The sequence below is a fragment of the Hetaerina americana genome, unplaced genomic scaffold (genome assembly GCF_022747635.1).
Source record: "Hetaerina americana unplaced genomic scaffold, ioHetAmer1.1.p SCAF_2, whole genome shotgun sequence".
Taxonomy (NCBI): Eukaryota; Metazoa; Arthropoda; class Insecta; order Odonata; family Calopterygidae; genus Hetaerina; species Hetaerina americana.
The window spans coordinates 2,962,348-2,976,518 of NW_027286763.1; the positions used below are offsets into that span (position 1 = coordinate 2,962,348).

The window sequence follows — 14,171 nt, forward strand, 5'->3', positions numbered from 1 at the left end:
ATTAATCACAAACATTTGTGTCAATGATTAATCACTTAATTTTATCCATGTCATCATACTTAAGTTACTTGTGTATTTCATTCTTGACTTTCTCTTTGGAAAAACCACTGCAATTAAGCTCTATACCACAAATTTATAGAAAAATTAGATGGAAGAAATTGTATTATGAAAAATGAGAAGCGATAGGGGGAAATGCAGCACAAGAAAAAGACAAATGGAAAAAATTATTTCAATATCTTCTCAGAAAATAGTAGGTACATTGGTGGGCATAGGTCAGTGGAATGAGGTCCACAGCTTGCAGACTTACCCCTGGTGATAAACATTGTCAATTTTTTAAATGTAACATTCACAGCAATAAGTGCTGACTTCTTAAACATAAATTATATTTTCCAGGTTAATTTTTTCAGTATCTCAATAAATTTAATAAAACCACATTGACAATTTTCCAGGCCAAATATGGAATTGTTCAAATTTTTAAATATTCATTTATTTTGAAATATTAATTTTTTCTCAATTATTAAATTTCAAAAATAGCAAGACTACTGTTTTTAAGGTCCCAGATAAGTTCAACCTACTTTTTTTTATTTTCTAAAATTTCCCATGGCGAAATAATTGCATCCCCACTTACTCCATCTTCAACTAATTTTACCATGCTTCAACTTGTCAGTCTGAAGAGGTCCATATAATCAATTTTACAATTTATATGCAACAGAAGAGTTTATGTGAAACATCCGAATTGACAAAATATTTACTAAAACAGTGATTCAACATCGGTAATGATGGGAGAAGCCAATAGAAAACAAATTTTCATGCATGTAATACACATTACGATTTGTAGGATTGCTTTTTTTAATGTCAATAGTGGGATTTAGAAAAAAATTGTGGGCCCTGAAATTGACTACCATCTGGTCACTTTCCAAACAAATTTTGAAGTTAACCGTAAAAAGCTATATTATAAATAAGTATCAATAAGCTATATGTGTTTTCAAACATCAAATTTTGCAGTAATTCATTCCCACAAATACAAATATCAAATACATAAACTTGCCTTCCCACGTGTGTACAAACTTCATTTACATTTATTTACACATGGGCTAAAGTAGCTGTGCCATTACACAAACAATGGGAACATTCAATGAAATGCCTCTTTGGAATGAAATTACAGTTGACTCTCGAAGAATTGCTTCAGTACTGTTAGATAACACAGGAACCATTTAGATAAAACGTTTTATCACAAGTGCGTAACAAAAAATGGTAGGTTACATCAAACATTAAATTATGAACATATACAACAGATATGACAAGTGACGACTCATATCAGTTATGTAACATCATAATCAGTCTCAACTATTCATGAGTTACCATTTTCAGATGGTAAGAAATCATCTTATGCAATCACGCACAGACATATAACCACTTTTTCACCCACCCTCACAACAACGGGAAAGTTAAGTTATTTATTCCACTTCTCCTTTGAATGATTAACACCCGCAGCATCAGTTTTTCCTGCAAACACATCTGAGTGCTTCACTCTCACTTATTCGAATACAAAGGGATGATACCCTTGTCTCAAATAATCAAAGTTCATCCTTTGACAGGTCATCATCAAGGTCAACATCGGAGAGGTCAATGTCATCTTCAAGCGGCAACTCACCATCCTTCCCATCCCACGGTTCAATGATTCTCACTTTAGGAAGGGAGGCACCCTTTACTGGTGCTGTTGAACCACGACCAAAGGATAAATCCCTGGAATATGACAAATACAGGCATTTATCGGGAATTTCTAACGGGTGGCTTTAAAAAGAACACTGGAAATCTGCAATTGTAAACAGTAAAAATATAAAAATCTCCCGACAGTTTTCATACCTCAAAAACTCATTGATGCCTTCATAACTGAAAGAGCCACGAAGAATTGAATACTTCATTTTCTTAGCATTCATCACTGCCAATGCAGGATATCCAAATCCACCCATTTCAAGCATTTCTTCAACTTCAGGCTGAGCTGTGGCTTCAGCCCACACCCATCTGCAAAGAGGTTTAACAGTTTCACTTAATCAATTTATTTGGTTCTGATGGGATAATTGAGACAATCAACTTAGCCTTCCAAATAAATGTTTGGTGTGCCCAGTACATGGATTTCAATTGAGTCCACAGCCAAAGGCCAGAGGTATAACTGTTCCTATTGACAGCAGTGAGTTGACTTGACATGCCATGAAGGAATGGGCAAGTGCCACCAAAATCTATGGATGCCATTTCAAAACCATTCATGCTTTGCGCAAATGGAGTACAGAGAGAAATTCTTCAATTTATTCTATTCATTTATCAATATGTAATTGAACTGGGAGAAATTACTAAAAGAAATAGCTTGAGGAAGCCAATTTCTGAATTAAATGTTCAAGAAATGCGTTCAAATATATACTGCACACTATATTTACCAAAATTTCCCAGTTTGGAACACAAATTGGTAACATCGATCCTAACATTAATATCACACCAATTTGACTGAAAATTTATAATGCAGTGTTCGTGCCATGTTATTAATTTCACATGCTCAATCACCTTGGCAGGAACAGTTAATTGAAACATGCATGAAATAAAAATTTTTGAAATTCATTTATTAATTATTTAAATTTGAAAAATGCTCAAGCCACTAATCAAAATCATCTTCTGAGAGTAATCGTCATCTCTTTTCTTTCCTCCTTTGAACGGTTTGCACTCGTGCCAATGCTCCTTCGTCCACCTTGGGAAACCCCCTCGAAACCAGCCTCTCTCAGCTCGTCCAGCATCATCCTTGGGTCTCCGCAAGAGATCCCAACCAACTTCCTCGATTCAAGCTTTGGGAGGAAGTGGAAAGGAGACAGGTCCAGCAAGAAGAGGGTGTGTGGGGGAGGAAGCACCCGTACGTGGTTCCTTGGCAATAACTCATTGAAAACGTTACCAAGGGCAGGAGAGTGCTGCCATGGTGCAGCAACCACAACCTAAGGCTTTGTGCTAACTAATTATCTAGTTGTTTCCGTCACACATTCTCCGTCAATCCCTTTAGCTCTTCATAGTAAAACTCGACTTTTAGTCTGTTCTTGGGGGAATAAACTCTGGTTACTAGATACTGCAAGGTGAAAAAAATGTACGTCCATCAACTTCATAATTGACTTGACCACCAGCACTTTCAGTGGCCACAGACTCCAGATAATTTAGTTGAGCAGAATTGCTTTTTTTCCTGCCCCGGATCGATTTTTTATCACCTGCAATGACAGATTTCATGACATCCGAGACCATGCATTTTCCATTTTGTGACTTAACACACGCCCTCATGATGTACATTTTGGCAGACTCCCTTGCAGTCCTTGGGGGAAGAACACGTTGGATGAACAGAGTCCATTTCCCTCAACTGCAAATCTTATCAAAATTTGACATGGGCCAGAGGTCAGTCCTTAATTCTCACCACACATTTGCAGAATGGATCTTCGTGGGCCTTCCATACTTTTGCAACATTGACATCAGTTCCGATGGTAATAGGATGTCCAGAAAGATACCATTCGTGCACAACCATGCATCAATTGTTCTGCCTTCTCTGATATAGTGGTGCTAATTTTATTACCTCAAACTTCTCATAGCTTCATCCCCAAAAAATGCCACTAAATCACAACATGTGGTTCCTCAACCATGCCATTTTGCAGAAGCCACATTCATTGAGAGAGAGGGAAAGTGTGGGAGAGCCCTTCATCAACATTGCTCTGAGCCATCACAAGTGAATTAAATGAGGACAGAATGGGATGCCCCACTATGCTACAACTGATTCACATGCAAAATTTGACTTTGGAAATACTTGGCTTGTAGCACATGGAATCAAGCAAATACAATTTGGTCATTTCAATTGATTTTTTGATTGTCTATTTGGGATCCTGCCCATAATTTACTTATAATAAATGGACATATTTGCAGTCTACTGAGGCTTGAAGCCAGCCTACAATTTGTATAAGATGAGACAGGACACGTTTTTAAAATGAATTTTACCTTCTGACGGATATCGGAGTTAAGAAAAATCACTGATGGTTTGGATAATACTTGTGCTTTCCCTGATTGCCAAAATCACACAATATCCCCACTGATTTTTTCCTTCGAGATTGGTGAACATGATGTACATGCTTCAGATCAAATCGGCACTTACCAGGTTACTAGAAAAGTCTCCTTGAGTAACAAAAACAAAGCAAGGGTTCTCTCAAGCTTAATACCTCAATAAATTTGAAAATATTCAACATGGTATGAAAATATGTTTAAGAATGAAAAGCCAAAGAAAAATATCATTCAAAAAGTTACGATAACATGAACAGAAAATCAATACTCAAATAATGCAGAATATATTATTTAAAAATTAAAGACAAAAAATGAAGGCATGATTACTTGAATAAACAGGAAAATGTACCATTAGGTGAGAAAAATTCAATACTGACAATGAATTTCACAAAATATTGTGAATAATTACAAAAATAATAACGAAGATTTAAAATAAAAAAATTAAAATAAATTTCATGAATGGAAATCAGACTTCATCTCTTAAATACTTCAAAAAAACACCTACCCCCACATTTTCTGCTTGTATTTGTCACCTAGTTTAGTCAAGGTTTCCAAATACTTATTACGACACTCAGACTGGCAATCCAGAATATGGGGAAGTATTGAGACTACACACAGCGGATGCTGTTCACATGCCTCCTTCAATGTCGCCTCATTAATTATCTAGAAATGATAAATGCAAATATTTCAGAGATTTCTAGAATTTACTGCACGAAGTATTATATGAGAAGTATAAGAATTTTTCCGAGAAGAAGATAATTAAGATACAAAAAGTATAGTCATCCACAAAGCCTGGATTGACACATTTTATAAGAATAATAATACATGGGCATAAATTAATTATCTAAATATACAATGATTTGAAATAAAATGAAAACATGAAATTTAATGTAATGAAACTGATACACTCAGCTAGATATCACATTTATGGTTAATGTTTCCATAATTTAAATTATTACATACATCATCATAGGTACATATATTAAATTGATAAGTGAAATGAAGGATTTAAAAAAAATAGAGAAGCATGGTCATACCTTCCCCATCATTTGCAACTCCAAAATAACACAGACCGCTAATTAAAATATGTTCATAATACACTTTCTAAATTAGTAACATAAGTAAATTACATGTATACCCAACACCAACCCTTCAAGTTGCCACTGACACTCAAAGCACTACAAATACGTCAGACAATAGACAGGACCTCCTTAAGTTTAACGAACATCTGCATCATATCAAATTGAATTACCTATAATAATAAAGGTTTCATCACAACACATTCCATATTGTGGTCATAGAATAGAAGACGACAGAGAAAGGTGAATGGCAAAGAGATATATTATGGCAGACTTAAAATTCCTTCTGTTCCTTCCAATCATAAATGAAATTCAATAGAGGATCTGAAACAAATGCTTTCTGCAGATGAAACCTTCAAATGGTGTAACAAGTGGCGGAAGTGGCCACGTAATTCATTCGACATTCAGCAAGGAAAACAGTGAAAGACTGATGGTGAAAAAAATTAATCAGGGATTGTTGCAGGGATCTGAAAGGAAAAAGTGAACTTAAAACACTTTCAGCATTTGATATCAAACAGGGTAACCATTGATGAAGAGATCATTATAAACTCAACAACTTGCTTGCACAGAGAAAACATTGCTTGGAGGTGCCCACACAGAAAGGCCACGGGCTTAATATAGAATACACATCAACGGTATCAACCCAAAGGTTGTTTCGATACGAGAGGGTAGAGCTCACTAAGCCCAACAATGTGTAGAAGTCACACATCGGGGTAATAGGGGGGACCAGTTTCTCTCCCAACGCTGCCTGCAGTTTCACAGGAAGATTTGGTACCAGACAAAATCACACCACTTGGATGAAGCCAAGGGTTTCCAGAGGTGTCACTCAGAATCGAACCTGGGCCCTCCGGTCAGTAGCCCAGCACACTACCCACTGGAGTATGACATCCTCATGAAATAAATGGTCCTTTAAATTGAAACAGCTCAATGGCCTTACCTACTTCATGGCTATCTTAACACATGCTTTGGCATACGCATCACATACAAGGAAATGATTTTAAACTTCCATATTCACAACATTGTATTCTCTTGGATGGCATTTTCTTAGGTCCCCCTGCCCACTTGCTAACTTCCCTCCGTACTGAAGATTTCTGATGGCACACAGATCAGCTCTTTATGGCACCCATGACAGGCAACCACTGTCTCGGTGCAATGAAGAGCACAAATGCTCCCGCGCAGCCGGAATTTCAAACATACAACATGCCTTTCTGTAAATTACACAATGTGTTTACTACTACAGGATATAATACCTTTAGGACAGCTGGAATTATTGTAGTGGAGGAAAATTTATCAAGTCCTAAAAGGATTACATTATCTATAGAAAACAATAGTTTTAGATATTACTCATATTCGGCACTTCTTCTAGCCTGTTGGTTGCACGCACCAGGAGGCAGATTATTTGCAATTAAACCCATCTCACTTGGGCAAATACTGTGTATGACATCAAATTCCATCTCAAATCCCTGTCTACACATATCTAATACACGAATCTAAAGCATTGCGTATGTTTCTAATCCACAAACAGAAGAATCAAAGGTGTGGAGCGGAAAGTTGACAAATGCTAAATTGGGTGGGCTTCTCTTGAGAAGTTTGACCTCTTCTTTCCTCTCTTGCCTATGCAATACAACTCACTTAATGGATTACACTTAATTACTGACCTAAAGGAGAACATGCTGGAACTAAAACTTTAAATTCATCAAATGTCTTTGCAAATAATTTAAGAGCTTGAAGATTTTATTACAGAGGTGTACGAAAGTTGCCGAGAACCAGAGAGTATACACATAAAAAAGCAGCATCTTGGGACAAATTACAGATATTTAATACAATACTTTTACACTGCGTTTGCTCTTCACTATAATTTCTGGTGTAGTTTTTGAGACTGAAAAGCCCAAATTTGGAATTTCAAGAATGTAACTAGACAGCATGATACAGAAGTAATCAAGAAATTGAAACTTTATTAATCTTAATTGTCAATAAAATTCGGATGTCAAAACATTTCCTGTTTTATAGAAGATAGACCTAAGAGAATATTAAGAATTAAATAAAAATCAGTTTCCAAAGCCATATATAAAGGACTACGTATGAGCATCATGCACAGACAATATTTTAATACGTAAACATATTTAATCAAATGAGGAAATCGATATTAAGACATGAACAAGTGTGGGTAATAATAGAAGCCAGCAGTTGGACAGTGCAAGGCAGGAAATTCAAAACAAATATGCAAATGCAATTAGTTCAACACAGTCCTTTCCCTGAAAACTAATGAAAATACATCCTCTGATCACACACACACAAACATCAGTTCTTCCCCTCCAGTTCTTTAGAAGCAGCATGGGGGAAACCACAAGGACAATGGTAACGTTATGCTGCAATCCATATACTACTAAATGAGAGCTGAAAGTTCTATGCTCCGGGATATAAGAGAGTTCCGGGGATTCCCCCCGGAAGCAGCATAGAACTTATCAGCTCTCATGGGGGAGAGGGGGGGGGGGCAAACCCCCCACCCCCATGTCCTCGAGGCATTTTCAGGTTGTAGTCATGTGTTGCAATTTGGCCAATACACATGACTCCCATATACAGTGCCCAAATTCCAAAGAAAATCACCTTGAACTGAAGATGCCTCCACCACTGGGGGCAACTCTGTTGCCCACAGAGCAAGCGTATGCAACGGAAATCCCTGAAAGCAGAATGGTAACTTCATCAAACAGCCATCGCGGAAACCTTAATAAATAGGCACTGTCCATATTCCGCCATACGTTGGGGTAAAACAGGTCGCTTAATGATTTAAAAATTCAATAATATTAATCTAGTTTTCAGGCATTCATTTGGATAATTTTTGGGTTGCTACATTTGACTCAAGTTTTTCCTTTTGAAATACTGTTCGCAATACTTGAATTATCGCATTGTCTGATATGGAATAGCTAGATAAGACACAAGAGACAAAATTACGGACTGCCATGAATTTTTCACTTCCCGTGAAATCCCACGCTTTTCTAGGCTATCCAGTTCAGCAGTGACCAAATGCTTATGCAGAGGTCAAATTAGTCACACTGATGTTTAATTTGTGGTTTCTCCGATCACTCTGGGTCTTTGATGGCACTGCCACTCTTGTGCACATAAAATTACAACTCAAGTATGAGAGGCAACACATGAAAATTGCTCCATCGAGAGTTTTTGTGGTGTTTCAATGTTTAAATTTGATGGAAAGATAGAAGCAAGGGCATCAGTGGCATTTTTAATAATGACTTTTATAAATAATTTATACAATTTTCCATGAAGATTATTTCAAATATGCAGTATTACCTATCTCCATTAATTTATAAACAATTAAAAAGCCAACAGAAGAGCAAATAAAAAATTGAAATCAAAATCAGTAATAGCCGAACATTTCTTTGAAATGAAAGAATGTGTAATGGTAGTCAGGAAAGGATTGGAATCATAATCTCACTTAACTGATTAAGTAAAAGGAAATACTGGCATACCTCCTTCATTTCAGGAGCGGGCACATTTTCTGCATGCTTGTCTAGCGCCCAAGAAACAATGTCCGAAGACGTCCTCCCGCCATTATATTCCTGGGCTGAAAGTCTATCTTTTGGACCGGATGGAAAAAATTTGATGGTAGGATAGCCCTGCACTCCATACTCACTAGCTTTACTTTGATGAGCTGTTGCATCCAATGCTCCCAATTTCACCTACAACAAACAAACATGGCTTAATTTACATCTTTAATTTCATGTTTTACCTGAGATATATTTCATGTGAAAATCCTGATGTGGCACATTAGAGAACTCCATCCATTTGGGGAAATGCAACCCATGCACTTGATATTATATCAGTTACTCTAATTTAAGACATAAAATTTGCATCATACATGACTTTGCAGAATACATGATAAAATTACGAGTTACACAACAACCAAAGGCAGAAGATTAAGTAAAATTCATAATTATATGCATTACCATTACAGCTGCAAAGTTATATTTTTATCCATTGCATAACAACATGAAAATTTATTTTAATTGGAAAAGATTTCTTATACAATATCACCAATACAACTATCAAGATAGATTTTGAGAACAAATTTTGGACTTAATGAGTATTGAATGACGAATTCCTCGAGACCTTTCTTTGTGCAGCACTCTTACCTAGTTTAATGACAGTAGATCACATTAAAAAAATCGAACCAAGGCAATATCCACGGGCTATTCACACAAAATTATAGCATAATGTCTGTCTTTCATTTATGATTAATACAGAGATAACTTATGACCTTTAAATTCCCATTTACCTTCTTTAAGATGCATTAAATTAATGTGCTGCTGACATTCATTTCACATGCTCATAAACTGACAAGTGCAATGGTGGTAAGTTTTATAAGTTGAGTAAAGACTGTGTGTGTGTGTCTAAGTGTGTGTCTGTATGTGTCTGTCTGTGTGTCTATCTGTGTCTCTGTGTGTGTGTCTGTGCCTTGTCTGTGTATGATAAATGAGACTTAAAGATTTAAATAACAGACAATAATCATACTAAATGCGAGTCAAAATAGGATTTTGAGGAATGTATACCTAAAACAGAATCTGTTGAGGGAACTGTAAATGTTCAAAAATGTCACGATAAATACATGAAAAATGACATATACCTTTCCCTTTAATTCGGTAGCAGCCTTGGCCCAGTGAGGAGCAAGATTCTTGCAGTGGCCACACCATGGTGCATAAAACTCAACCAGCCATATATCATCCGAACCAAGAACTAGTTTGTCAAAATTGGAATCTGTAAGTTCAATTACATCCTTGGAGTCTCCACTCTGCAATGAAATGACAAATGTACGCATGAAATAAGACGTATGACAAGATAATAACAATTAAAAACGAACTGTGTCAACACAAAATTTAATGAAATATCACATCGAAAAAGGTTTACACGATACAATGTTATCTCGCGGCAACAACTAGGTTAAATCATTTGAAATGATAATGAGACTATCTAAGGTTCAGATTTTTTTCTTTAAGCTTTGACTTCTCTCATCATTTTATTAATTCGTCGTGAGTCTGCATTTTAAATTGTTGCAGAACACTTTCGATTTTCCCAACTGATAGAATTATAATTTTGTCTTAAAATCATCTATACTTAATATTTCTGGAATTTTTATTAAAATCAAATGAACTCAACGAAATCGCTGTATCTGATTTCCATGGAACCAATCTTCATCCATCCAATTCATCCCTTGGTAGTTATAAGTTTATTCATTGGATGACGAATTTTGAAACGTTGCTAATAGATTTTATCAATTAGCTCCTGCCGGGGTGGATGTTCTATTTATTAAGAGAAAGGAGTACGGAAATCACAAGTGGCAAATTCCGGTAAAAACATTTGTCGTAGTACTTCAGGATGACCATTAACTGTTTGAGAACTAGTCTGTCATGAACAACAAATTATTGTGACAACATGCTAACCTGCCTGAAAAAAATCTTATCTGTGATGAGTAAATATCGTAATCAATTGAATTATATAAATAATTAGACTAATAAAAATGGAAGAGACAAACTTGATATATTTGACCAATAAATTAATTACAATGCAATGCATGGCAATATAATTTTGTCCTAGGAAACAAAATTATATTGCCATGTTATATATCAAAATAGGCGTAAGATATGAAAATAAATGTTTGTGAAATATCAAATGCTTTCATTGCCTCACATTCAAAGGGCAAAAACAGTAATAAATTACGGTGATTTTTAATGCAAAGAATTTTTAACGTGTACCGACTTACCTTTGAGCCACCACCACTTGATCCTCCAGACTTTTCCATCCTTGCCTCTACCTTGGAACGAGCTGCTTTTAAAGCAGCTTCCACAATTCCGTTGGCATTTCTAGCACCCTGAAAATCCTCGGGTTTCCTCTTGTCTGCACCAAATATCTTGATTGTCGGAAAACCTCTAATTCCATACTTTCCTGCTAGTGACTTGTGCTCATCAGCATTTACTGCTCCAACCTTAACCACTCCCTGTAAGAGATTAAGAAAAATTAATCAATTTCTTTTTGTGCTTACAGTAGCTTTCTACGCACGTAAGATTAAATTCTCCGCAGCTAATTAACAGCATTAATATTACTTAAGATAGCATAATTTCGGTGCCTTCAACATAAGGTCTAAAATTTCATTTCTGAGACATTTATTTGGACAAGAGCTGCTTGTTTTCCATCGATTTCAGTAACAATCAAGAAAGAATAGATAGCTCACCTTTAAAGCATCAGCAGCCTTAGTATAGTCTGGTACCAGCTTTTGGCAATGACCACACCACGGTGCAAAAAATTCTACCACCCAGACTTCATCGCCATCGATTACGAGTCGATCAAAATTTGAAGGTGTAAGGTCCACTACATTGGAAGAGGTCGGAAACAGTGCGGCTGCACCGGTGACAAATCCTACGAAGAAAGCTGAAAATACAAATTGAATATTATGAATTAATACATCATTCCTCAAACCTGTTGAATGTTATGCTCCCTTACCCTGGAACACGAGAAAAGTATCAAAACACTCAACAATTGGGATGCTACGGAAATATACTTATTCTAATAATCTTTTCCTGGTCTAAAACATGTCACAAACTAAACAAAATGAAAAGTATTGCTTTGCATCGCAGAAATGGTAGAAAAGAAGCATACCCAAACCAAGACGGCTTAATCCCCTCATTTTACGGTCTTTCGGCTACCAACAAGGAGCTTCTTGCCGCTGCAATCAAATTTTAAGCATTTATACACAGCTTACTATAGAACTTCGCGGCCGCCTACGCGCTTCTCGTTGTGAATCTGTCTCCAATGCGTGGTGGAATGTGATTGGGCCACCGCTCACCCAGGCAGGCTTAGACATGCGTACACGTCGTTACCGTCAGCAGATCGGCAATCGTTGACAGTTTGTTTATTTGTCGCAATGGATAATTTAAAATATGAAACCGAAAAGCATAGAGCAAAACAGTCAACAAACACAGTACTTTTTAATAATGTATATTCGTACTTTCATTGGTGGAGTATTATATATGTACTGTTCATTCTAAAGTTTATTAAATGAATTTTTAGCATGAATACCTCTCAATATAAAGATTTTCAAAGGCATTAATAAAATATTCCGCAACAAGTATCATTAGTTATATCATAAACGAATGACTGACTTTGTTTCATAGGCATACATTGAATTTCCTTTGGCGGGCGTTTCAAATGATATTAAAATTAATTAACAGCGGTAAATGCATGTAGCTTTAGTATACTGATAAATTAGTTTATTTAAAGTTAGGCTTTGAAATGTGTTTCTCTAAGAAAGTGCAATGAATAACACTAACGTACTATTTTACATTGATTAAAAATTGGTAGCTCAAAACTTTTTTATGGCATGCAATTCGCCAAATTGTAAGTCACAGACAGATTTCTTTAAATCAGTCCAAGTACCAGAAAAAAGTCTTAGAGTGGATGAAACATTAATATTCAAGGGATTCATTTATTTCATAATTTTTCAAGATAAGATTTTGTGTGTCATGCCAGTTAATCTTGCATGTTGCATGCATAAAGGCCAACAAATTATTTTGATCTTAATGCATGTTCTCATTCTACGGTGGATATTAAGATTTTATGCAAGTTTTAAGTGAGTGAAAACAACATTAGTACCTCTAATGGAGAAGGATGAATGGTTGCAGTTTCAATTTTAGGATTGAAATGCTGATGATGGAGTAATTCAATAGTTCTGAGTTAAGGAATTGAAATTTGATTTTCAAATTTGAAGAATCCATTTTTAAGAAGCGATAATATCCCAAATTGATTTTTCGACATTTCTGTTTCTATTCTATTTTAATAAAAAAGATGTCATGCAACTCTATCTTTCAATATATCATCTTTTGGATGGAAGAAGTTCAACTTCTTCCATCCGAAAGTTATACCACTGCCAAAGGTAATTGATTCCACTGGCTCTATTTTCACTTCTCAAATTGTGATTTCTGTATTCATTCTCTCTTCCAAACACAAGGATTTTAGTTTTATTCTTGTTGATGCTCATATTAGACAAGAATTCCCAAAGTGCTTCATCTACAGCACTCTTGTATTTCTGCCGATCCTGTGATTTCATCTTGAAACCAGAGCATATTAATTGCATCACTATTCACCTTGACTCCAAATTATTGAGCTCCATTTATTTTTTTCATGGCTTCATTGATACTTCATGGCCCCTTCTCCACTTTTACACCAAAAATTACATGTACAATGAAGATAATTACAAACACCCAAACCCCGGGTGGAGGATCAAGCAAGGCAGGAATCAAACCCACCTCTGGGTTGGCAGGCAAGGGCATTACACTGCCAGAACAAGGGGCGGCAAAAGTCTTCTATTGTCTCTTAGATATATGTTAAATAGTTCTGACAGGAGTTTGCATCTTTGTTTAACTCCTTTGTTTATATTGGCCTCTATTTTTCATTAGCAAGGTTGTAACCTGATTCTTTTAGAGGTGATGAATTATTCTTCTGATCTTGTAGTACATTCCAAGCGCTTCCAGTATCTTGCTCATTTTGTTCAATTAGGCCAAAGGTCTTCTCCACGTCCACGAATGCTACATATAATAGCTTGTTCGTACAGATCATTTTTTTGAGCAGTACCCTCAACCTGAGTATGCATTGCCTCTTTCCCTGAATCTGCATTGTTTCTCCATGGTGCTCTCTTCTGTTCTTTCGCCAATAATCCAGGCAAATATTTTCCATGTGTGAGGCATGATATTCTATGTTCTTTGCATTTATCTGTTCTAAGTTACTTCAGCATTGCCATCTTCACACTCATTAGGTCCTCTGGTTGTTTTCCACTGTCATAGGATAATTAGGATATTAAATAGGATCAAAGGACCTTTAATTATTCCAAAGAGGGTATCCTTTGTTTTGAACCTAAATGTCTTCATTATTTCTTCATTAATATAGGCATGTATAAAATACATAAACAGAGAGCACACAGAAGAGATGAAGACTTACACAAACGAAACCACCTCC

At 36.0% G+C, this 14,171-nt stretch overlaps 1 protein-coding gene across 1 annotated transcript; it reads right to left on the reverse strand.

Moving 5' to 3' along the window:
• Positions 1 to 978: 978 nt before the first annotated feature.
• CaBP1 (Protein disulfide-isomerase A6 homolog CaBP1) lies at positions 979 to 11,973 on the reverse strand. The gene is made up of 8 exons (XM_071584598.1): positions 11,820 to 11,973; positions 11,395 to 11,591; positions 10,927 to 11,160; positions 9,793 to 9,957; positions 8,639 to 8,848; positions 4,580 to 4,737; positions 1,867 to 2,025; positions 979 to 1,746 (listed from the first exon to the last, which is right to left on the reverse strand). The coding sequence occupies exons 1-8, from the start codon at positions 11,845 to 11,847 to the stop codon at positions 1,578 to 1,580; spliced, it is 1,320 nt and encodes a 439-aa protein (XP_071440699.1). The 5' UTR covers positions 11,848 to 11,973; the 3' UTR covers positions 979 to 1,577.
• Between the last annotated feature and the right edge of the window lie 2,198 nt (positions 11,974 to 14,171).